This window comes from Callospermophilus lateralis, chromosome 3, assembly GCF_048772815.1.
Source record: "Callospermophilus lateralis isolate mCalLat2 chromosome 3, mCalLat2.hap1, whole genome shotgun sequence".
Taxonomy (NCBI): domain Eukaryota; kingdom Metazoa; phylum Chordata; class Mammalia; order Rodentia; family Sciuridae; genus Callospermophilus; species Callospermophilus lateralis.
In genome coordinates this window covers 119,323,044-119,349,295 of record NC_135307.1, presented here as the reverse complement: position 1 = coordinate 119,349,295, position 26,252 = coordinate 119,323,044, and the positions used below count along the sequence as shown (strand labels likewise).

Genomic DNA, 26,252 nt, shown 5'->3' with positions numbered 1-26,252 from the left:
GGGCTTGAATTAATTTCCCACAGCTCTGGAGCTGGAAGTCTGAAGCGAGGGTGTTAGCATGATCAGGTTCTGGGGAGGGCCCACTTCCTGGCTTGTGGCTGGTTGTCTTTTTACCATGTGCTCAAATGACCTTTTCTCAGTACCACTGGTCTATCCTTATGACCTCATTTATCCTTAACTAAATCCTAAAAGCCCTATCCAAATACAGTCACACTGGGTTCTAGGGCTTTAATAAATGAATTTTGGGAGAACACATTCAGTTCATAGTGCAGCTCTGACTCATTTCTTATCACCACCCAGAAGGGGATTTTATTAGCAAGGTGCCATGGCTAATTAGATGTATTTCAGAGTCCAGTGGCTTTTCCTGGGTCACTGGCTCTCAGTGGTTGTAGAGCATGAACCTACAGGCTCAAGAGTGCTGACCTTTGGCTAGGGCTCTCAGTCTGGCTCTGTTCTGACACGCTATGGTCACTTAACATTTGAGCCTCAAGGTCCTTCTACAAAAACAGGTAGTTTAGGTGAGGATCTAATGAGACAATGTTTGTGACCACAAAGTACAAACCAATGTTAGTTTTGAATATTTGATTGGCTCACTAGTTCTGCTATTCTGAGTCTGATCCTCATGTATTAGAACTACATGTCTCCTCCCAGTGTAAGGCCTAATGAATGAAGACTTTCCATCATCCTACCCCATCCCTCTTTAGAGTAGAGGGGCTGGCAGAGACAGGCCCTCCTCTTTGGTTGGGACCTATCAGCAAGCTTCATGACACCTGAAATGTCATTGCTAAGATCTCTCCCTGGCCCTGCCTGCACAGGAAAGAGCTATGCAAACAGTGCTGGGGATGACAGTCAGGATCTTGTGGTGGCAAAGTAGGAAATGCATTCTGACAGCTCTGAAAAGAAAATCCCAACATAAGCACCATCCAAGAAATACAGGTAATGATACAGAGAAACAAAGGCTTAACTTACTGTGTGTGCATGTTTTGAGGCTGTTGTGCTACATTTGTCAATCTGAAAACAGCAGGTAGAGCCAAAGCTAATAGGCTGGTGTTGTGGGATCCCGATTCATACCCAGAATGAAATTTCCCTTGAAGTACTTAATGAAATCCTGAAGCCCAGAAGTCTTCCTAGACATCATCGCCAAGCACAGCCTTTCATTTACAACTCCAAGATATGGTGGCAGACACCATGTATCTAAGTGAATGTAGTTTAATCCCCAGTTCCAAGAGAGCAGAAACTGTTCTCTGCTGCTCTGCTAGAGGGCCAGGCACAGAGCAAATCTTCAAACATACATAAATGAATGAAGTAAAGTGACAGAGAGCCCTTGGTTAAAACACTCCTTGTAGGTGAATCATATCATTTTTTTCTCATGAGGCACAGATGTCATTTTCTGACTTGGAGGCCTCCATGGTATCTACATTCTGTTGCCTCAGGTATGTATAGCCAGTTCATAAAGAATGGATTTTGTGAGACGCTGTCTCCTTCTCTAGAGGGAATTTGGGATTGGGATCCTCAGGGTCCTGGGCACCAACTCAGAAATCCCTGTGTAGGTTAAGAGGAGAGGTCCAGAAAAGACCTTCATTCTTTTGTGGGTGTGTGTGACACTGATATCATGTGGTATGAAGGAACTTAAGGTCTTCTAGACTATTTCACTGCCAGAATCTCAGCAGTAGACAACACAGCAGAAATCCCAGAGAGTACTCAGGAGGCTCCTCTACCTACATCATCTGAGTTGCTAAACTCTGAGATGGGTAAAAAGGGATTATTATGCTCTTATAAGGAGGAAACTTATACTCAGAAAATTCAAGACATTTGTCCCAGGTCCCTCAGCCAGTCATTGGTGAAGTCAGACCTGTAAAACACTCATAACTCTGACTGCGGGCATCTTCTTACCTCCCAGGCCCATGCAGGGCAGAGAGCTCTCTATCACCAGGCCTGTGCTCACTTCCATGACTGGCTGTCAGTCTGCTTCTTGCATGATGTTGCCAGGTCAGAAGAAGATGAGGATGATACACTGCCACTCTAAACAGACTAAACCAACTGACATACAGATTAAACTAACACAAAAGGCCTTTCTTCAAAGACACATCACTCTTCCTGGCTCAGTATCAAATAACGAGTTCTTGGCTATGTGCTGTGCGGTGCTGGGTTTGTCTCAAATTATCAGATATAAGAACTTGGAAAGAGAGGAACAACAGTTGGTGATAGGGCTAGATTCTCAGGAGTGAACTGTTGGAACACGTGATGTAAAATGAACACTGTCTTGCAATGGCTATGTAGTCAGCTGTCTTTGGCCTCAATAGATTCTGAGTAACTGAAAATCTGGTCTTAAATACATATTTGGGGGCTTTAAGGTATATTTTAATGAAAACACTTTCTTGTCATCTTTAAATAAAAATTTCCCCCCTGGTATTGGGGATTGAACACGGGACTTCATACATGCTAGGAAAGTACTCTTTCACTGAACTATGCCCCCAACCCCTTTTTAAAAATATTTTTATTTTAAGATAGAGTCTTATTATGTTGTAAAGGCTATCTTTAAACTTGTGATCCTCCTGCCTCAGCCTTCCGAGTAGCTGGGATTAGTATGTGCCACCAAGCCAGAACAATTTGCTTTTTAAATCTAAAGCTGCTATGGCATCAGGACTTAATTGTTTCCAGACCCATAGGTTTTCCATGCCACTGCACGCTAATTTCCTAGTGCTCTTGAAGCCTGTGTTATTCTTGTTCACCTCTGTATGAAGTCCTTATGGCAACTTCAGGGGCTTGACTCTTATTAAATGTTTAACCACTTTCAGTTTTTTAGTCACTGAAGGGAATGTGCTCTTTTGATTACAACTATCTTTATTAGTTTTTTTCCCAGTGTGTATGTATGTCTTTTTGTAGTTTTTATTCTGGTAATGACAGGCAGTTTATGAAGGTGTTGAGAATCCCCACCACATTTCATGGTCTGCAGGTGAAGTCTGAAATATTTTGTCTGGAATTCTTGATCTGGTGATGAATCCATCTGTACAAATGAGAGACTCCACACCTTCTCTCAATCTGTAGTACTCTGGAGGTCTCTGAATGAACCACAAGAGCAAAATCCTTGCCATAAGTGTAGCAATTGTAAGAGGCAGTTACCACTAAATGTCTAGCCTCTGGTCTTAAAAATTTGAAACAAATGCTGTTGTATAAAATATATTAATAGTCTTGGTACAGTTTTGCCAAAAAGCTAAATATAAAACAGAAAAAAAAAAAAAAAAAAAGGAAAGTGGAAGTAGGGTACTGATAGGTCTTGCATTCTGGTCCAGAATGCAAGCAGCCTAGAGAGAGAGTTTGAAGACTTCCCATCTATAAAATGATAGCTGTCCCATTTACTCCATAGAGAGTGGCTAGCATGGCCCACCATATTACATAAATGGAAAACAGCCTAATTCTCCTGTCCCCTTTGAAGACTCCCTTTTTCCAACTGGGAACACCTGGAATGAAGTCAAAAGCCAGGAAAGGAGGAAGCAGGCCTCTGAGCAGAAGATCAGTCTATTCATCAAGTATTTATTAAGCATCCATCCATTCTGGCCAAAGCTGGGGGGAGACACTGAGCAAGTCAGAGACATCCTGACACTGCCCCGTTTTCCCACAAAATCCAGACCAGTTATTCACAGCAAAGTTCTGCAAACTCTAACTCAGTCTACCAATTCACATTTTAGAACCAAGTCTAGTACAAGAGGGTCTTCTTGTCTCCAGGATCTTGGAAGCAGCAAATTAAAAAGAAGACTGCTGGAGACAAACTGGTAAACTGACAAGAGGAAGAAAATGGACTGACATGAATAAGTGAAAGGGTGGGAATAAAAATTATTTCAAGCAGAAATGAGAATTCATAAAGTTGCCTGGAACCATTTGATGTAAGAGTGAACATCTCTACCCTTTTCAGTTGGTTTGAGAACAAACTGTATTGTAATAAAATATCTTATTATTATGACCAATTACCTTTATTTAGTACTCTACACTTTTAAAATTCGTTTCCACATACATGATAATCCTCGTGTACCTAACATTGTAATAGGAAAGCACTTCATAAGGTACCAAAAATATATATTATATTAAGTATAATTTGTTTACAATGGCAGGAAGTATACAATATTTCTTAAAAATGATTGGAAATAAGGCTGGGGCTGGGGCTGAGTGGCAGAGCACTTGCCTAGCATGTGTGAGGCACTGGGTTCGATCCTCAGTACCACACACAAAAAATAAATAAAATAAAGGCATGCTAGTCATTTAAAACTATAAAAAAAGATGGAAAATAGTTAATGTTAGACACATATTTGTGTTTTAGACACATATTTGTGTTTTGACTACCTGCAAAATTCATTTATGAGAATAGTTTATTCCCTAACCATATCAAAACCATGACACTAAACAATAAACTAGAAAAAGGCTCTGTAGCAGTTTCTTGACCCCCTACCTATATAAAAGTTCAACCACAGTGTTCTATAAGTAAAATCCCTAGCTCTCTAGAGCTCACATACAAGCAAAACAAACACAAAAGAAAACACTCATGTTCTGTTTTACTTATTTACATTCAATCTGCTGATTTTACTAAGATCTAAAAGTCAGAAGAAAAATCTGAATTTTCTCCTTATTTAAGGGGACTCCATCAATGGTTTTAAAAAGCTCTGTATTTTTTCCTCTATAAGGCCCTTTGCCAAGTTTCTTAAGACTTATGTTACTGGGACCCTAGCCCTGTTTTTATCATTGACTGGAAAACAACCATACCCGGCCTTGCTCCAGAAACATAATAGTTTAGGCAAAGACAGACTGATGTGAATCCTCAGTCTTTAATAGTCTGCAGGATAGACACTGTATGAGGATAGGGGCTATATGTCCCTTTTATTCACTGCTGCATCACCAGTCTGTGTCAGAGTACCTAACATAGTTCCTGATTAATGATAGATGTTCGTTAACTATTTAGGGGAATGAATGAATGAATGTTGGTTCTCACACCTGACTCCTGCAGCTTGAACCACCACACCAGGGCCCTGGCCTGCTCATCCCAAGTCTTTCAAGGTCCTTAGATAATGCCATCTTTGAATTTGTTAGGACAGATGATGGGTACTTTGGGCAGCACCCTGTCTGAGCCACTGGCCTCTTGGCACAATGGTATAGGTAGTGGGGGCAGGGTGGTAGGGCCACAGAAGTTTCTTTCAGCACACATTGAGAGAGAGTCTGTCAAATCTAAGACTAAACCAGTTCGGTGGGCCAGTGTGGCAGGGAGAGTGGGGTGTGGAGCCAGACAGAAATGAATGCAAATAGTTAAATCTCACTAGGGCAAATTCTTTAAACTGATGAATTCTTGATTTGTTTTTTTCCTTTTCTTGTCAGAGACAAAATGTCCTCAACAGAGGGGCAAAAATAGGTGTCTAGACATCTAAATTCATTAAAAGAGACAGCTGAGAGAGTCTGTAAATCATTGGAACAAAGAATATTTTTCTAGTAGAGTAGAAACAAAGTCGTCCGTCGTTGCATTCTTCTCCACAAAACTAGCCCTGCTGCAATGCTCAAGAGGCAGCAGCAGTGGCGGCCAGGCTGGGTAGTGTCCTGGCCAAGCACTTCTTCCACATTGCTTAGTTTGTCATACCTGGAGCAGAGGCCTAGGACAGAAGCAATATGACAAAAGGGTCCTTGAGGCCAGGGACCTCTACGTATTATATAAAGAAAATGGCATGTCCCTCACACATACCTTGTTTCTTTAATCTGATACTTTGGTGCATAGGGTAGGGAATGGTGGCTTTATTTTAATATCTCAGGAGGAGAATCTGAAGCGTCTATTCACATATATCATGGAATAAAAATTAGAGCAAAGAAACACAAATATTCTCTTGTCTAGCACTGCAAGCAAATTCTTTTCCTCTCAAACTGGCTTCTCCCATAATATGGACTTTTAGGCTGAGAGTAAATGCACAGATCTTGGCAGACTGTGTGGGAGGGAGGCCTTGGAGCAGTAACCTTCTTCCTGGTGGTCCCAGGATTCACTGCTGTCTAGTAGCGGCAGAGCAGTGAGGAAGAAGGATGAGAGACAGAGAAGGGAAGGAGGGAAGGCAGCAGCTAGTGTCATTGGAGGCTAAAGCCAGTGGCTGGGGGCTTGGCCTCTCACATGCTCTGGAAACTAATGATCCTAGAGAAACAGGGCTCTGCTTGTGTCCTGCTGGGCCCCTGCAGAGAAACTGTAAAGGCTTCTAGCCAGCTTCCTATGAGAAGTAGGCCGTGTCCAGGGTGCTACTAGCAGAGAGACATGAAAAGGGGCTCTATCCAGGTCCCTTCATTCTACTCCTGCAAAGGAGAATAAATGCTTCAGAACCAGGGATACTGCTCCCAGTACTGGGCCTTCAGTGGGGAGACCCACTGCTCGCCTACCCATTCTCTACATAGTGCAGGTGACACTGACACAGGCTTCCTATCCTCCTCTTCCCAGTAACATTTAGAGGGTCCTCATCTTCTAGAGGATCATCCCCAAGTTCTAGTTTTGCACACAGGTCCCTCAGGCCCTGGCCCTGCCTGCCTCTCTAGTTTTAGCTCTTGTTTTCCCCCTATATGCTGAGCTCCAGTCAGAATAAAATAGCTTGTAGTCCTTATAAGTGTCAGGCTATTTACATCTCAGTTACTATGCTCAGTTTCTTTCCTATGCCTCTAATGTCTTTCCTAACTCGCTACATAGTAAGTCTCTATTTCACTTTCAGGAATCAACTCAGTTGCAACATTTTCCAAGAGGGACCTCTTGCATAGATCCAAGTGTGTTTATCATCTGTCCCCTGCTTTGCCCCAGGAAACAAACAACCAGAAGCAGGGATTTTGTCTATTTTGCTTTGCACTGTATCCTGGGTGTCTAGAACAGTGCCTGGCATTTGCAAGCACTCATTAAATGTTTGCTGAAGGAAGGAAAGAGTCGTAGCACTGATGGCACTGTTTCTGGGCTACAGACTCCACAGGACAAGCTCTGGGATGTATCCATTTCTGCATCTTCCAGAGAACATGGTTTGACACAGGGTGGGCATTTAGCTAAAGTTCATAAATGAGAATAGAAAGGGTGCTCATGAGGACACCAAGCTCATAATACTGGCATTTCCCCAAGAACAGGTCACCTTCCAGTTTTCTATTTGAGGCTGGAGCCTTTTTCCTTCTTTCATGTGTTTATTCTGTAAGGAAAAGAGTAACCCCTTAAAAGAACCATGTTTTAAATTTCCTTCAAACACATCCTATAGCACAAGAAAGCTAGGTGAGATTATCTCAAACACTTGGCCAACCCTCAGAACCACAGGTTCTACAATTTGCCAGGGACTCTACTCAAAAGTGCTGTTTCCATTTTAATTTACACTTGAGAAAAAGCCCTGTCTATAGAGCACTGACCTTGGAATTTGTATAGACTTAACATATCATCATAGATTTGAGGGATTACTCTATTTTAGATTTTCTATGTATTTGCATTATCTATGCCACTGGGGAGTGGGTGGGTAAGGTGAAGCGGGGGGTCACAAAAAACACTGAATAATGCACTGGGAGGCCCAATTCCAGTGAGCTGCACCAAGTCCTTATCCTTTCTGGCCATGAGAGCAGTTGGGCTAGATGATCTCTGAAGGCCTGTGAGTTTGCAGAAATCACATAATCCTGTGCTATGAGCATTCACACACAGATGTATTCTGTGCAGCCCATACCTCCAGGTACAACATTTAAATATGGTAAAAGAGGAAGAACATAGAAGGCATTTTTTTTTCCTATGAAAGAATGAAAAAAAGTCATTACATATGACAACTTAAAATTCTCAATTAATACCTATTCTGATTTTCTAATTCAGCTTCTTTTAGAAAAGAGAACTGATCACTTACCCCCCCCACCACCAAACTGGAAAGAGTATGCAGGATATGTATATAAGAGGATAGCCAATATTTAATAATGCTTTAAGATACAAACATTCCAAGGAGCTTTGGACTCGCCTATAGGAGAACTGGGGACAAACTTTCTTCACTATGGAGCTCCCGGGTGGTGCGAGAACAGTGGGTTAACATATGCAGAGCATGGACCGAAACGTTTTCTGGTCATAACCTAACAGCTGCCAGAGACCATGGATGCATTCCATGGAGCATTTATGGGCTCGCCAGCACTAGTCTATGACAATTTTATTTAATCATAAAAATATAATAGTAGTCAAATCTTTTTGTAGTTTCAGTTTACTGCTTTCTCAAGTGAAATAAATGGTCTCTCAGATTTCTTCTGCTTTCATCTCTCTGCTTTAAGTATAGTAGGATAAGGTTCCAATTAAGGCCCATTAAATGTTCACATTGATTCATGTGAGCCATTTTCCAGTTTCTCTTCCTAATGCAATCTCAGTGCACCTTTGAGTTATCTCTGTGGTGTGGTTTTAGTTTAGCCATCACCCATACAGAAGAGAATTATTTGGGTGTGAGGTCTCCCTCCCTCCTACTTCTGCAGCCCAAGGTGGTGAGTGGAGATTCTCCTTCACTGTCTTCCAGACAAGCATATGTTTATCACCTGTCAGGTATGTTCAGCTGAACCAGGCGTGCTCCTTGGTAAGGAAGCTGGCAGCTGGCCATAGCCAGACTGACTCTACTAAGCCCCTTGGTGGCTGTTGTCAGAGAAGAATGTCGAGTGACAACCCAGAGACCCTGCAAGAGGAAGACCCCCTGGTACTTTTACATCTTCTGGGTCCTCAGAGGAACCTTGTAGGCAGGGGATGCATGGAGTTTTTTCCATTTTCTCAACAGATGGAGAAACATGCTCTAACAGCAGAGTGGCTTACTTAAGGTGGCAGTAAGTGCCAGAGCTGATTGGAATGGATACTCAAAGACTTTCCTCATTAAGTGCAGGGAATCTGGAGGCAGACAATGATAATTTCAACAATGATGAGTTACCATTTGTTCTGGGTAAGGGAATATGCTAATCACTAGGTGAGTGATCTAATATACTTTGTACACCAATCCTATGAGGTGTTATTAATATGATCTCTATTTTATAGATGAGGAAATAGGTACCATGAAGGCAAGTGATTTGTCCAGGATCACAGGACTGGTAAGAGGTACAGCTGGACTAGCACTTTGGTCTGCCTGGCCCCAGAGCCTAGGTTCCCCTCATCAGGTTACAAGAGCACAGACCTGTCCAGGACCCCAAAACACTAGTTCTCTAGCTAGGAGTGTGCATCTGATGGTAGACTGCACATTCCCAAAGGAACTATATGTGAAGAGATTTAAGGAATATATTTTGAAAAGCCCTCAGAAAACTTATTATTAAAATGAATGATATAGTGATTTTATAACTTTAATTGTAGATTTTCCCACTGTGTGCTTGCTTAGAATTGGACATACTTGCCAAAAAGTTTTTTTCTCAAACCAATGCATAAAACATCAGAGTAGATTTTTTGTGATAATGCTACCAATCTGGGGAGCAAAGACCTCAAAGGCATCTACTCTCAGTGCAAGTAGAATGAACTTGGGACCTGTAAGAAGGATATGTCATCTTCTCAACAACCTTGTGAGTAGGACTTTTGTCTCTGTTACAGCTGGGGAAAGCAATACTCTGGATAAACTGCCCAAGGCCAAATACCCTGAGTGGAAGGAGGTGCTGGGAGGTACACCCAACTCTGCCTTCAAAGCTTCCCTTGCAAATTGCCATTTTCTCACACATAGGACTGGCCACTATTCCTTTGGATCTCAAGTCTACTGGTTCCAGAAAAAACTTTAAATCAACATATTTATTTTAGAATAGATTAAATTATAGTGCCGAAGAGATGCTAAGTTAGCATTTAGCCGAAAGTCAGTTCCAGGAGATCTGGCCAATAAAACTGAAGTAAGGCATCTTTCAAAATCTAGGGCCATTTTAACCTTTTCTATAGTATTATACATAGGAGAGACTTGTGTCATTTCCTCCCCTAATATTCAACACATATTTATTAGGTAACTTCTAAGAGCCCAGAACTGCCAGGCATTGGCAACAAAGACCTGCCCTTAAGGTATTTACAATTAATTTAGTGGGGTAGGAGACACATGAAATAAGACAAACTAAATAAATAAACATCATAGGGTAATAAATGAGTGAAGAAGAATAAAGGATAAAGGGAAAATAGTGACCACAGGGCTCATACACTATTTTAGGTACTGCAGTAAGGTACTCTGACATAACATTTGAGGAAAAAACCTTTGGAGGTAAGCCCCTCAAACCATGCTGATTTATTCCTTCCCTCCCTTCCTTCCCCTTTTTCTTTCTTCAGTGCTGAGGACTGAACCCAAGGGTGTAGTACCACTGAGCTACATCCCTGGCCCTTTTTGTTTTGAGACAGGGTCTCACTAAGTTGCCAAGGCTGGCCTCGAACTTGGCATCCTCCTGCCCTCAGCCTCCCAGGTGGCTGGGATTACAGGTATGCATCACCTGGCCTGGTTCTATGCTGACTGCTGAAGGAAAAGTTCCAGGCAGAAAGCAGCAAGGATGATGGCTTGAGGCGAAAGATGTGGAAGGTGTGTTTGAGGAACGGTCAGGAGGTTAATGTGGCTAGGATGGAGTATTTGTAATCACTGAACTTGGAAATGAAAATGACTAAATTATTGGAATGTTGGTGTAGCCATAACTGCCCAATTCATCTTAGAATCATAAATTAATTCTCTATTACAGCTTGAAGAGCCTTCCAAGAACCTGGTCTTTTTTTTTTTTTTTTTTTAAACTATTGGGGGTTATAGACAGGGGAGTCCTACCACCAAGCAACATATCCAGCTCTTTTTAAATTTTTGAGACAGGGTCTTCTAAGTTGCTGAGTCTAGCCTCAATTTGTGATCCTCCTGTCTCAATTTCCCTGATGCCTGGGATCATATGCATACACCACTGCCTGCCCACCCTAACTCTTTTTACAGACAGAAAACTAAAGCTCAGAGAAGAGCAGTGATTTGCACAGTGTCACACAGCAATAAAGCTATAAAAGGATCTAGCCATCCTGAATGCTATGTTAGTATCAGTTCCATGATGATGGGCTTTCTGTGACTGATGAGGGTCACATTAAATTTCCTATTTCAGGAGACAAGTTTTCTCGGTGATTACAGACTAAGTCTTTACAGTCTATCTCAGAGAGTCATTTATTATAAAGCTCCTTTCATGACTGAAGACCAAGGCAGGTTCAGAAAAATTAGATTTATCACTGGTCTTGAGTTAAACTGACTAATATTGCTCCTGGTCTTATTATCTAGTGTATATTTGATCTCCCAATAGAAGATTTTCAAGTGAGCAAAGAATACCTGAGGTCTGTGCACACATCTGACCTGGCAGCAGAATTCGTCTTTGAACCCTGTGCAGAGGTTATGGGTTGGGCATTCTGGGAAGATGCTGCTGAGGGTTTAGTGCTTGGCTTTGCTCTCTGTCTTCCATTGCCCTGAAGCAGGGCCTGGTCTTAGCATGGAGCTCAGAGGGGATGATTAACTTCATGTCACTTTGTGGCTAAACTAAGTACTCACAATGGCTCTACTTGTGCACTCATGGACACTGCTGAAGGAGCTTAGTGGATTCCCAATATTTTGCAGTCCGATGGAATGAAACTGTGACTAACTTTCAACTTCTAAACTGTGATGTTAGGATTTTGAGACAGTTACTATATTGGAGTGTTCTGAATCTGAGTTTTCTGAAAAGGGGAAACTAAATTAATTGTAAGTACCTTAAGGGCAGGTCTTTGTTGCCAATGCCTGGCAGTTCTGGGCTCTTAGAAGACTAGTAAGGGAAGGATAGTTTATCTGTATAATTATATTTGTACAATATTTCTTTTCCAATCACTGTGATAGTCATGAAGTCTGTCTACTGTTAAGATTTTTCAGGTAATGGGATGTATTATCCAGTACCACAGAGATTACAATGACAGGGCAAGCAGGGATGGCAACAGCTACTTTTGTGAGCATTTATGGTAAGTCAGGCCCTGTGTTGTCTATTTAATTCAAACGTTCACCGAGGAAGTAGTGATACATGGTCTCCATTTCAGCCTTCAGTAACTTGGGCAAGGTCACAATGCTAGGCCTATACTCTTAATCACCATAACATCTGACTCTTAGTACCATCAAAATTCAGGTTCAAAACCTCAACTGTAGACTGATTCAAGGAGTCCATTCAGTGTTTCCTTAACCATCATTGCATCAGCCTCAAGCAGGAGGATCTGTAGGAGTTACAGATAGTCACATATCAGTAATCAATCCCTTAAGAAAGGGAGAGAATGGTGCTTGTCCCATAGTGCTACAGACTTAACCTCTTAGTTTTAAGTCTCAGGCTTGAGAGCTCTGTGCATGCTTCTTGAGTTGGCTGCTGTGTACCCTAGTTTATCTCCTGGAAGTGCAGCCACTGGGTCTAGCCAGAAGTTCCTTATGAGGTGTTCCTAATATGAGCATAGAAGTAAATAAGTGTTCCTAAAATGAGAACATAGCACTTTGCACTAACCTTGTATAGGAAAATTCACAAAATGATGAGGAAAGTAAAAGGTGTTTTTCATTTGGATTCTGTGAAGGTGGTGACTTTTTTTTTTTTTTTTTTCCTACCTAAAATCTTTTTTTTTTTTTATTTTATTTTTTATTTTTTCATCTTCCATACATTTGATTTAAATGAGTTATGCATTTCCATTTTTACCCCAAATACAGATTGCAGAATCATATCAGTTACACATTCACAATGCTTACATAATGCCATATTAGTGACTGTTGTATTCTGCTGACTTTCCTATCCCCTACTATCCCCCCTCTCCTCCCCTCTCATCTTCCCTCTCTATCTCATCTGTTGTTGTTCCATTCTCTCCCTTCCCCCCCTTTCCCCTCACAACCTTGTATATGTGATTTCGTATAGAAATGAGGGTGTCCTTCCGTTTCCATGCACTTTCCCTTCTCTCTCCCTTTCCCTCCTATCACTCGTCTCAGTTTAATGTTAATATTTTCCTCATGCTCTTTTCCTCTGTTCAGTTCTTAGTTGCTCTCCTTAAATCAAAGAAGACATTTGGCATTTGTTTTTTAAGGATTGACTAGCTTCACTTAGTATAATCTGCTCTAATGCCATCCACTTCCCTGAAAATTCAATGATTTTGTCATTTTTTATTGCTGCATAATACTCCATTGTGTATAGATGCCACATTTTTTTATCCATTCATCTATTGAAGGGCATCTGGGTTGGTTCCACAGTCTGGCTATTGTGAATTGTGCTGCTATGAACATGGATGTGGCAGTATCCCTATAGCATGCTCTTTTAAGGTCCTCAGGGAATAGTCCGAGGAGGGCGATAGCTGGGTCAAATGGTGGTTCCATTCCCAGCTTTCCCAGGAATCTCCATACTGCTTTCCATATTGGCTGCACCCTTTTGCAGTCCCACCAGCAATGTACAAGTGTACCCTTTTCCCCACATCCTCGCCAGCACTTATTGTTGTTTGACTTCCTAATGGCTGCCAATCTTACTGGAGTGAGATGGTATCTTAGGGTGGTTTTGATTTGCATTTCTCTGACTGCTAGAGAAGGTGAGCATTTTTTCATGTACTTATTAATTGACTGTATGTCTTCTTCTGAGAAGTGTCTGTTCAGGTCCTTGGCCCATTTGTTGATTGGGTTATTTGTTGTCTTATTGTTTAATTTTTTGAGTTCTTTGTATATTCTGGAAATTAGGGCTCTATCTGAAGTGTGAGGAGTAAAGATTTGTTCCCAGGATGTAGGCTCCCTATTTACTTCTTTTATTGTTTCTCTTGCTGAGAAAAAACTTTTTAGTTTAAGTAAGTCCCATTTGTTTATTCTTGTTATTAACTCTTGGGCTATGGGCGTCCTATTAAGGAATTTGGATCCTGACCCCACAATATGTAGATCGGAGCCAACTTTTTCTTCTATCAGGTGCAGGGTCTCTGCTTTGATATCAAGCTCCTTGATCCATTTTGAGTTAACTTTTGTGCATGGCGAGAGAAAGGGATTCAGTTTCATTTTGTTGCATATGGATTTCCAATTTTCCCAGCACCATTTGTTGAAGATGCTATCCTTCCTCCATTGCATGTTTTTAGCCCCTTTATCAAATATAAGAAATTTGTAATTTTGTGGATTGGTTTCTGTGTCCTCTATTCTGTACCATTGATCCACCTGCCTGTTTTGGTACCAGTACCACGCTGTTTTTGTTACTATTGCTTTGTAGTACAGTTTGAACTCTGGTATCGCTATACCTCCAGATTCGCACTTCCTGCTTAGTATTGTTTTTGCTATTCTGGGTCTTTTGTTATTCCATATGAATTTCATGAAGGTGGTGACTTTTAATACAACTGGCCCAAATCGCTAATTGGCAAGTTTCTCCATTCTAACATCAGCTATGTCACTCACTAGAAGTCTTAAAATAAATGCTTAGGTAGAAGTCATTGTTAATTAGGAACTTTTTGTTCTATTTCTGGCCCTAAGACCTAAGATTTTTCTTTGGTGCTGTTTCACTGAGAGTAAGATGGTTCCAAAAGGGTTTTATTGTTTAAATTCTTAGGTTCTCACCTAGATGTGATGCATTTCTATCTTATTAAAGGAGCTGTATTTGTCAGAGAAAGAAAATACAGGAAGCTGAATATGTGCTGAAATTTTCACTTGGAGCCCACTATAGCTGTGGTTCATTGGCAGGGATGGGGCTAGGTAAGTTTACCAAGTGGGTGAGACCTAGGACTGCTAATCCACTGTTGGGAAAGGCAGAGTATAGTTAAAAATGTTTGTGCAGGACTTAGGCCACCTCTTAAAGTTCTAGAGGTTGGAATGAGATTCTGGAGAATTGACTCTTTTTTTTTTCCCCCTCAGTGCTGGGGATTGAACCAGGGCCTCCCACATGCTAGGCAAGTGCTCCCCCACAGAGCTACACCTGCGGCCCTAACTGCTACTCTTAAAACACAACTATGCCTTCCTTATCTGCAGAAGGGATCAAACTAGAAAACTGCTCTTGTTTCTGTATTCAGGGAAATACCTGAGGTGAGTATAATGGAGTCATTTTAGGAAAACTCCATTTTTTTTTTTTTTTTTGGTCATCAAAGTCTTGGAAAACACATGTCAAACAGCCTCAGACAGAGCCTCACTGTCCAGCTTTCCTGCCTGTACTGATTCACCCCAAAAGCATTTAAAAGTCTTTGGCACAGTGCAGAGCAGATGATTACATGATCAGCACAGACTTCACTAAAGTAAAGCTGAATGAGGTTGGTGGGCTAATAGGATCCTTTCCTTTCAACTATCACAAGACTACAGCTCCAATAGAATCTAAGGGCCCTTTCCAAATGAAAAAGGCAGTTACTAACCAAATGAATATGCAAAGGTGCTTATTCCCAATACAGTAATATGCAGGCAGTTAAATAATTTGTCATTCAAGTTAATTTAATTATCAGCCCACATTTAATTATCTAATACAAAATGTAAATAAAGTGAAGGGCTGACAGCATATACTAATTATGTTCATTTTAATAATTAAATGGGAAGGAATTTAGAAAGGGTCATGAAAGTGCCGTAAAATACAGGGAAACTTTTGATTAAAACAACATTTTAATTAGAAACTGCAAAACCCTATAGAAAACACAAGGTTGGTTCCATCAACAATGGCATTCCTTTTATTATCTAGGTTTCTCTTCTAAAGTCATCCTTGATATTATGGGGCTCAGCCCTTCAAGTTAATAGACTAAGTGGGGCAAATAAAAAATGTCAATCCTTTATGTAAAGCAGTTTTCTAATCAAGCAGACTTAGTCTGCAGCAAGACTTCAGGATCCCCTGTCTTTTAAGACACAAGCTGTTTCCCCAGTAGGAAATTAAGAGTTCCCCTGTGAACAAACAGACCCTGGAAATTAACATGACTCCTGACTAATGACACAGAAACATTAATTGAACTGAGCATCATAATTGCTCTGATGGAACTCCTCTGATTTAGAGAAACTGGCATCAGGCTAAATAAATTCACTTCCAGGGGCTGGGGTTATGGCTCAGTGGTAGAGCACTTGCCCAGCATGTGTGAGGCAATGGATTTGATTCTCAGCACTGCATATAAATAAGTGAATAAAGTAAAGGTGTGTGTGTGTGTGTGTATACGAACATAAGAACATAAGAGGAGTGGAAAGGGGGTACAAACTGGACTGCTAATGGTGAGGCTGGGTTTTGCCAGAACCCTTCCAGGATGAAGATTCCATGAATCTGTGGCAGAAGGTAGGGTGAAAGCTTACAACTACACTTACCATGTCCCCTCAGCAAATGCTTGCTTAATGAATAACTGGGTTTTGGTCGGGGAGTAGAAAGGGAATTTAAGAAAACAAATTTTTTAAATGAAAGCAAACAACCAGCTTTTTTAGTTACAGAAAACTTCCCAACTCTACTGGATATGAGAAGTTACCACTGCAACAAGCTGAGGCGATCTCCTATACATTTTCCTCATCACACAGCCTGATTGGCCTGGAGTCCAGTCCTGGGCTAATGAGCACAGCCTTCCTGTGCAGGTGAAACCAACTGTGGTTGAAGATGGATTCAGAGTATGGCAACTGTCAACTCACCTGGAAGAAGCCTCCGCTTGTCTGTTAATGATTCCCTTCCATTCATATTGGGATAGCCAAGATCTACAAAGCTTTTAATGATAAGCTGCCACAAATTTTAATGGCAAGCTGCCATTAATCTGTCTGGTGCTGACCGGATCTAGAATAGGGTCAGGAGGATTTGAAAAGTCACAAAAGGGTGTAGAATACCCATGAGATCAGAATGTTAGTCTGTGATTCCAGTCTCAGTCTTTCAAATGTCATAGACTCAATAGGGAGATCATCTAGTATAACTTTCCTCCTTCTTCCTTCCTTTCTTTTTCTGTGTAAAGTATATATAACATAATTTTCCAGTTCAAACATTTCTAACCCTAAAATTCAGGGGAATTAAGTATATTTACAATGTTGTGCAACCCTCACCTCTGTCCATTTCCAGAGCCAATCCACTTCTCTTCAGTCAACAATGCTCAAGTCTCAAGAGATGAAATGATTTATCTAAGATCACACAGCTAATGGTAGAGCTGGGGCTAGAACCCAGGCCTTCTATTTGCTAAACTGTGCTCTCTGTACTCTCAATCACTCATTTATTTACACTTTCCTATAATCTGTGAGTCTCCTGAGCAAGTCATACACATATGCCCCAGAAACTTCCATATCAGCATCCAGAGGGCAGATTGCAGTTTCTCAGTATATGAATAGGCATCATATACTACATCATATTCTACACATGACACTCCTGACACCAAGATATACTTCAGCAATCATTGGTGACACATCTGAGTTTCTTGAGCAATGTAAGATGAAATGAAAAGTGCAATGACTTGGGTTTAGCAAGACTTGGATACTAGTCGATCTTTCAATTCTCCATGACATTTCAGGGAGCTTAATTCACCTCTTTGAACCTTAATTCCTAGCTGGGTGATCCCAGTGATCCTGGAGGCTGATGCAGGAGGATCACAAGTTTGAGGTCAGCCTCAGCAACTCAGCAAAACCTTGTCTCAAAAAATAAGGGCTGGGAATGTAGTTGAGTAATATACCAACCCTGAGTTTAATCCCTAGTACCAAAACAAAAAACAAAATAAAACAAAACAAAAAAACAAACAAAAAAATCAATAGAATAAAACCCAACCTACCAACCAACCAAACTTGATTTCTCACCTGCTTGAAACAGAAATAATTTCTTTATTTACAACTTCACTGAAGTGTTAATGAGGTGTAAGAGCCAACAGATGGGAAGTATCATATGACTATAATACACCTAGTAAAAGCATCTCTAAAAGGTGCAGTGTCTCAGCTTTTTGAAGTTACTATCTTCTCTATCAGTTTCTTATTGTTTCTCTAGAGAACTTTCTATCATGTTCATTCTTCTTATAGGTTGTTGCATTTTAGCACTTGCCCCAGAACTGCACTGACATCTCTGATTTTCCCCCAAACCAGAAGTGTATGTCCAGATTAGTGTTCAGTCCTTCTGGGAGGCAAGATGTTGAAATACAAAGTCTGGATTTTTTTTTTTTTTTTTTTTTTACTTTCTAATTTCTTCTTCAAAGTGAGCTCACTTCTCACAATGATCTCTAAACCTCACTGCATCCTCTTCCCCAACGGACAAGCAATAGGGTTTCACTCTCCTCCATGTCCTCATACTGCTTAATGCTCTCTCTGCTCATTTCATGTTCTTCCCCTTTCCCAACATGCACAGTCATCCCTTTCTCACTTGGTCAATTCAGGTCTAATGTGCCATCTTCAAATATGACTCCCCTGATCCTGGTCCCTTTTCACTCTGGCAAGAACTCAAAGTATGTATTTTATCTAAAGGAGAGGATAAGTCTATGATACAGCATTAGCAGAAAAACTCTCGGAATCCCACAGAATTCTGAGTTCTATCAGCTTATCACGACAGATTTGGTTCATGCAAGAAGTTTTAAATTATCTCTAACATGAAATGCACTAAAAGAACTGAACTTTTGTTGGGCCTGGTTATGCACACCTGTAATCCCAGTGGTGCAGGAGGATCACAGGTTCAAAGCTAGACTTGGCAATTTCCTGAAGCCCTGTCTCAAAATAAAAAGTAAAAAAGGGCTGGGGATGTGGCTCAGTGGATAAATGCCCCTGGGTTCAATCCTTGATACTAAAAAACAAAACAACAACAAAACAAAAACAAAAACTGAACTTTTTTTTGCTGCAGAACTGTAGAGTCAAATATTATCACACATGCAAATTAATTAGCTCTTTATAAGTCAGTCGAATGTCACGATACATAGTAAACCATTTAAGTATAAAACAGGAAATTCTTAGGTAAACCACAAATGTCCATATAAGATAAAGCCATGAAGCCATCAAAAATTGATATTCATGGACTGAGGATATGGCTCAGTGGTAGAAATGTTTGCCTAGTGTGTATGAAGTCCTGGTTTTGATTCCCCAGCACCACAAAGAAAGATGTTCACAAAGAGTGATTCTGGTATAATGTAAAGTGCAGAACCAAGAACATAAGTACATGTACAGTATGACTTCAATTATGCAAAATTATTCATTTTATATAACTGGAAGGGAACCTGCTTTAGCTAAAAACAGTGGCTATCTCAGATAGTGAGGTCAAGAATAACTATGATCCCATTGTATTCTTTACATTTGTCCTGTATTTTTCACAATAAATACGGAACACTTTTGTAATCAGAAAAATAAAATACAAACTTTAAAGGAAAATAAAACTGCAATTTAGAAGACTGAATGAATGGAATCACACAGAGAGAAGTCCACAGGGGAAATTTCCCACAATTCTTCTTCCCAGAGCAGCTTATAACAAACTGAATCTGCTGGGCCTGATCCACAGAATGGACAAAACACCTCCCAAGGAAGGACACTGCCTGAGTGTTCCCAGGGTAGGAGGTGAAAAAGAGTTTCCATCTGTCCTCCTGATAACAGGGTCTGAGAAAAGGAAACATTCTATGTATGATAATTTTTCCAGTAAAGGCCTAGATCTGTCATATTCTAACAATGGGAATACCTTTCTAAAATGGACTGAATAGCTGGGTGCAGTGGCTATAATCTGTACCGGTAATCCCAGCAATTTGGGAGGCTTGAGGCAGGAAGATCATAAATTTAAGACCAGTCTCAGCAATTAGTGAGAACCTCAGCAACTTAGCAAAACTTCTCAAAATAGAAAATAAAAAATAGCTCAGTGGTAAAGCACCTGTCAGTTCAATTCTTGGTACCAAAAGCAAGAAGCCATAACAAAAAAAAAATTAAAAAATAAAATAGAATGGACTGAATATTCCTGAACCTTCTTCAAGGGAGTACACTGACCATGCAATTTGCCCTGTGCTTACTCAGGGTCAGTACTGGAAGCATCAACAGTCATCTGTGAAATAAAACATAGGACTTGGTGACCCTCTGTACCCAGGAGGCTGTGATTTCAAATTCTCGAGCTTGTTTTGTTTTTTTCTACCCTTCCTCCGTGTCAGGCAGGCAATGTCAGTTCTCAATGTGCAGCTTCTCCTTGTACTTGGCTCTGGCAGCACAACCATCTCCTCTCCTCTTGCCCTGGTCTAGTTTACTGTAGGCTGATAAACCTAGTAAACAACTGTTTGAGATTTGCCTAAAATAAACTTTATTAAGCTTAGAGCAAAGTTAAGGGGTCGTTCAGAAATCTTTCTCTTAGTTACAATCTATACAATTAAGCTTGTTGTGTGTGGGGTGGGGAGCGGTTAGATAAATTAAGTTGCCAGAAATTTCCCTCTGATATATTATGCCTTAACTCTTGTTTCAAAACTAAATAAGGTACTTTATTATTATTATTTTACAAACTGTGTAAAAGATTTTCCAGCTTCATAAAACAGCAGAACCCTATCTACATGTTAAATCTTGCTCAGAAACCAAATAAATCAGTTAAAAGCAGAATTACTCTGGCAATTTAAGGAACAAGGCCCACATCCTGCCCTCTCAGTCTACCAACTTGGAAGCTTCTAAACATCTAGGAAGAAACCAAGAGCCAAGAATGTTTTCATAAGGCAACAGACTAATATGTTTTATAAAATGATCCAAGCTGAAAGATGCAAAAGCTACCTTATCAAAACAACAACAAAAAAAATGGTGGCTAGAGTATCACAATCTATGTGGTCATGGTAAAGGAGTAGATGCTTCTGTGTGAATTATGAATATTTTATTTAAAAGATTCTGTTTTTAAAATCCCTAAGAGGAGGTCTGGTGCAACCTAATGCTGATCAAAACTCTTTGAAGAGTTGAAGTTACAGACCTATGCCTAGAGCCTGGTTAAAGGGATTCTTACAGGGCCGATGGGTTCCAGCAGGCTAGCCTGCCTTTTCTCACTCCAATACCTCACACTCTCCGTGTTAGGGAAGCAGTCTGAGGAACTTTCCAGGGCCTCTTACCTGGTTATCTGGGTGGTTGACAGTGAAGTAGCCCACACAGACGATGACCTCATGGAGGAGGCTTTCACAGGAGACTTGGCTGCAGTGGCCCAGCAGGGAGCTGGCCATGTGTCGGAATGCAAGGGACAAGCCCTCTGCCCCTACAATAGACTGACAAAGACAAGGAGCAGTTAGAATCCCCAGCCCAGGGAGAGAAAGGGTTGCAAATCACATAGAGAGACTGGGCGCTGTGCATTTTGTGCCGTGGGGCTGGAAAAGTGGACACTATTTCTCTAGTACTATGCTTAACAGTTTAGTTCAGGGGTTTTTGCTCTAATAAATGACAATAATAAATGCAATGTTTAACCTAACAAGGAACAGAAAATGAAGCATAGCAGAGCAAATGATTCCCCCACATGGAGCAAGATGTTAGCTCTCTAAAGTATGGTTATTTATTCCATTTTTAAAAACTAGTTTTTCTCATTATACAAATATTTTCAAGGTAGAAAATTTAGAAAGAATTACAATACTAAAATTCACCTGTAACTGTACCGCTTACCTAACTTTTAATACTTTTTAAAGAAATATTTTCTTGTGATAGAGATAAACATATTCCTAATTAGTTATATTCAAACAGGAAACAAATATAAATAATTCAAATAAATACCTCTATAAACTGAAGGCTCCCAAAAGAACATAAAAAAATCAAACCAAAACAAAAAAAATCTGCCCCAAACCAGGAAGCCCCTCAGCTATGAGGCTTCTGGGATCCTTTCTCCAGACAGGCAAAGGACTGTCGGCTGTGGGAGACTCAGGAGGAGAGTCTGAGTCTGCCTGTGCAGCCTGGATCTTCTATTTAATAAACATGTCAAACAGACAGAACGACAGGAGGGCAAAGGGGAGAGGCGAAGCCTACAGAATACACTTGCAGCCCACACTGGAATGAAGCACCGTGGTCTGCCTGTGGGAAAAGGCAGTGGTTAAACTCATCTTTTGATTTGAGGTCTTGGTGGGCTTGAACCAGTTCAGCTATATTGTGGCGTGGAAGTTTCAATGAATTCACTTTGTCTAACCGCGGGTCAAACAGCCCTTCAAGTGTTATTACTTAAACAAAATGACTGCAAAATTTTAAGAGTGTCTTCTGTCTCTGTTTCACTGCCCCAAGACCAAAAAAAAAAAAAAAAAAAAAAAAGTTTTCCAAAGAGACTTCAGGAGGGCTTTCTTCCTGTAAATCAAGCAGTGACACCTTCTTGGTTCAGCCCTTATTTAATTAGTCACGTCCAGCATGCTGTGACCCAGTGCCCTCTGTTTAACCTTCACTGATAAGAGCAGGTCAAGGGGCATGTAAGTTTGAATATAAAAATTAAACCAATTTTTCAAGGAAACTATATTTCCTTTTTAGCCAGAATTAATTGTCAAGTCAGTACATTGATTTGTTTCTTGAGACCACCTTCAATTGTAAAAACTGTCAAAGTGAATACAATATACAATACCCCTGATCTTAAGGCCATCTGTGCCAATATGAATTCAGAGCAAAATCAGACTGTTAGCTAAAGGGGAATATATTTTGACAGCTTTATTTTATACCATAAAAGGGAAGAAGCTAAGAAAATATTCTAATGGATTGCCTTTTGTTATTATCACATAACAGGCTCTCACACAAAATAAGGATACAGATTTGTGACTTCAAGAAAAAATGAAGAATTTTTGGGAATGCTGCATTCAGTTCTTAGGCTTACTGATACCTACTAGACGGCCTGAGTAAGTTCTTCATCTTCAGAAACTGAGTCAGTTTACATGTCCTGGGTGCCTACTGTGTGCTGGCTAGTATAATCACAACATCTTTGTGATCTTATCTAATTCTCAGTCTTGTGATAAGGTAGGTGTTTCAAGTCAGCTTTACAGATGAAGACACTGAGTCTTTTTTTTCCTAAATATTTATTTATTTATTTATTTATTTTTAGTTTTAGATAGACACAATATCTTTATTTTACATTTATGTGGTGCTGAGGATAGAACCTAGTGCCTCGTGCATGCTAGGCGAGTGCTCTACCACTGAGCCACAACCCCAGCCCCTGATGCTGAGTCTTCAGTGTTCAAATTACTTGTCTAAAGTCACATAATTTGAGGTGGTAGTATGATGGCTCAAAGTTTGGTCATGACAAGGAGGACATTTGATTCTGAGAATGGCCAAACAATCCAGGCATCTGGTGGGGGATGCCTTCCTAAAAGCTTTGAGTTCTTGTGATTTATGGGGCCCAAACTATCACCATGACTCATTTTATCTTGTCTGACTCTTCTTCAGCAGGTAAGTCCAGCAGTCTACATTCCAGCTAGATTCTTTGCAACCAAAGATTATGAAAAAGCAAATTTTATCTAATTTCAGTTTCTTTGGGCCTCCCAGGTTGTCTCTCAGGTCAGGCTAATGCTGAGAAGGATACCTTCCTTCTACCTAAAATCTCTTTTCCTATCCTTCACAAACATAGTTCCTGAAATCTTATTTTTGACATGTAAGTTGTTTTAATGAACTAGAATGAGTTTCATTGACTATGTCTATGATAAAAAATAGTATTTTTTCCCTCCAAACTCACCCATGGCTATACAGTGCAAATACTGTGTATTTGTTTGAGCATTATGTACTTGATCACTTCCATCTACATCATTGGTGCCTATGAAAACAGATGTGGTTCTTTAGCTTGCTAAATAGAGTGTGACACTTCATAAATAGCCACAAATCTTTGACAGTTCTCCCACTGAAAGGTGGGGCATATTTCTCATTTCCCCTCAAAAATCTGGAAGGCGTATGACTGACTCAACCAAAAAGTATGGTTGATATGTAACTATATGATTTCTGAAGCTAGGTCATAAAAAACTATGCAGCTTCTATCTATATGATTCTCTTGGAATACTTCTTTTCAGAAGCTTCCTTTCAGACATTCCTCTCAGGACAAAGATACCACAGTTTGAGAAGCCCATGTCACACAGAGATGAGGAGTAGTATAGATATTGTAGCCAATAGTCCTAGGTGAGTCTAGTCTTTGAGCTAGTCCAGGCATTAAACACAAGAGTGAAGAGCCTCCAGATAATTTCAGCTCCCAACTATGTGAGGCAATCCAGCTCTTCCTTCTTTCCCCTCCTCCAGCTTTACGATCCTCTCAGTTGAAGTCCTGTCATCATGAAGCAGAGACAAGTTGTCTGGGAGGAACACTGTCTGAATAATGGACTCACGAAATTTGTGATCATAATAAATAAAATTGTTAGCTTATGTTGATAAATTTATGTGATAAATTTATAAATATTGTGTTTAAATGTATAAAAGTGGGAATAACATGCTAATAATTGGTAAATGTATTAAATGGAGTGGTGCTAGAAATTCTTGGCATCAGGTTCCTATCACATGCTAACGAGGAATCAAGAGAGAAACGTGCTGATCTTGGGCACCAAAAGGATGGCAGTTAGAACCTTGTAAGATCAAAGGAACAGAAGGAAGAGGAAAATCACTGTAGGCTTTCCTGGCCTATACTCTGGTACCTGGGAGTTATGGCTGAGAACAGAATGAGAAAGAGTGAATGCAAGATTGACTAAAATAAGTTAGGAGAGGCAGAATAGAGACAAAGAAGAAGAAAAAATGGTAAGTAAAGAATTAAAAAAAATATGGAGTTGCATGAGAAATAGAAAAGAAAGAAACAAGGGTATTGAAGAACTGTGAGAGCCAGCCACGAAAGGCTATTCCACATGACAGGGAGGACATTTGATTCTGAGAATGGTCAAACAATCTTGAGTTACCATGGTGTTTTTTCCTCATATTTCTGGCAAAATTGGCTCAAATACTGGACACATTTTGGGCTGAATACTGCAAAGAACTACAGAGGAGAAATCTTGGATTTTATCTTAGTTGGGCTAAAGGGTTCCATAAGTAAGCCTTTGATTTTTCTATTTCTGGCCATTAGGCCTAAAGGTTACCAGGAGCAGGGCCAGTTTGGAGTTCAGAGATAACTTTTTTTTTTTCCCAGGGCTGGAGATTAAACCTAGAGCCTTGTGCATGCTGGGCTAGTGTTCTACCACTGAGTTACATCCTCATGCCAGTAGTGCACTTCTGTAAGTGAGGCAGTACAGGAAGAACAGAACAGGGACCTAGGGCTCCCTGATACTCAGAGTGACTGATAGAATGGCCAACTTAATCAAGATGCTGTTTACCATTATAGAGCACTCTGCGGCAGTGTTAATCCTGGTTAGAAGGTCCAGGAAACTAGAAGCTCAGAATCAGTTTTTAGAAATTTCCTTTTTCATAATCTTTGGTTGCAAAGAATCTAGCTGGAATGTAGATGCTGGACTGCATATCCTGAGGACAAAATTAGGGCCCCTGATTTCCAAGCTATTTCCAGACAGAATATAAGAAGCTTGGGTCTTCATAAAACCTGGATGTATGTTCAAACCAGAGGTAAGGATCACTGACATTTTCTGACAAATCTCTTAGTTTAGGTATGGCTATAAACTCTTGGAACTCTACATATCATGTAGTTTACACCTAAAGCTAGTTCAATAGCTTTGGAAATAGAAGCACACTAACCCTAAGGGAGGGATTTCTGTTCTTATGACAAATAAACTAATTCTACAGTTGAAAGACATTAGATTCAATGTTATAACTAATTTCCCTTTTTGACCAGAATGACAGGAAGACATCAATTAAAGAATTGCACATTTGTCATAAACTACAGAAGTGTTTCTTCTATCTCAGAATGGTGAAGACCACTATTTTTATATATTTATATCTCTATAACCTTTTTTCCTTTGAGAAAAGTAATTTATCTAAATTATGAGTTCATCATCTGCCAAGTTTGTTCTTTTTTAATGAAATCACTTGACAGTTAATAAACTGAAAGAGAAAGTCTACTCCTTGGGTCTTGCTCTGTTCTAAAGGTTCAGTGTTTTTGAAAATTAAATTTCCTATATGGGAAAAATATGTTTCTAAGCTGACAATCTGGTGTTATAGTATAAAGCAATTTTTCTTTCTTTAGCTATAAAAACTTAATTTACAGGGGTCTGCATGTTTAACCACACGTGCACTTTACAATGGGAGCAAATCAGTTAAATCATCCATAAAAAGTCATATCAATGATTTTGGTTCTGTTTATATAGGATATCATTTCTTTAATGTTTAAAAGTTGATTGGATGATAATACCTTTATTTAAGAAGTTAAGACAGAAGGCTTACATGTAGCAGTGTGGCATAGGATAAACTTTTGAGATAGACAATCATGGGTAACTAGTTCTGGCTCAGTCATGTGTACCTCTGGACAAATTATGTAACTGCCAGTTTCTCCATCTGTAAAACTGGCATAATAATATTTTGCATGGTAGTTAAAATAATAGAGCACACATAGAGCAT

The 26,252-nt window shown here is 40.1% G+C and overlaps 1 protein-coding gene across 11 annotated transcripts in view; it reads right to left on the bottom strand.

The window, feature by feature from the left end:
* Window positions 1-26,252, bottom strand: part of Scaper (S-phase cyclin A associated protein in the ER) — a 447,154-nt gene that overhangs the window by 9,253 nt on the left and 411,649 nt on the right. For all 11 annotated transcript variants that reach the window (XR_013090777.1, XM_076851161.1, XM_076851163.1 and 8 more), the window contains one exon: window positions 20,885-21,034. Coding sequence is in view for 10 of the 11 variants with exons in the window: in XM_076851161.1 (XP_076707276.1) it covers window positions 20,885-21,034 (150 nt within the window). In the remaining variant the exon portion in view is untranslated. The remainder of the gene's footprint in view (window positions 1-20,884; window positions 21,035-26,252) is intronic.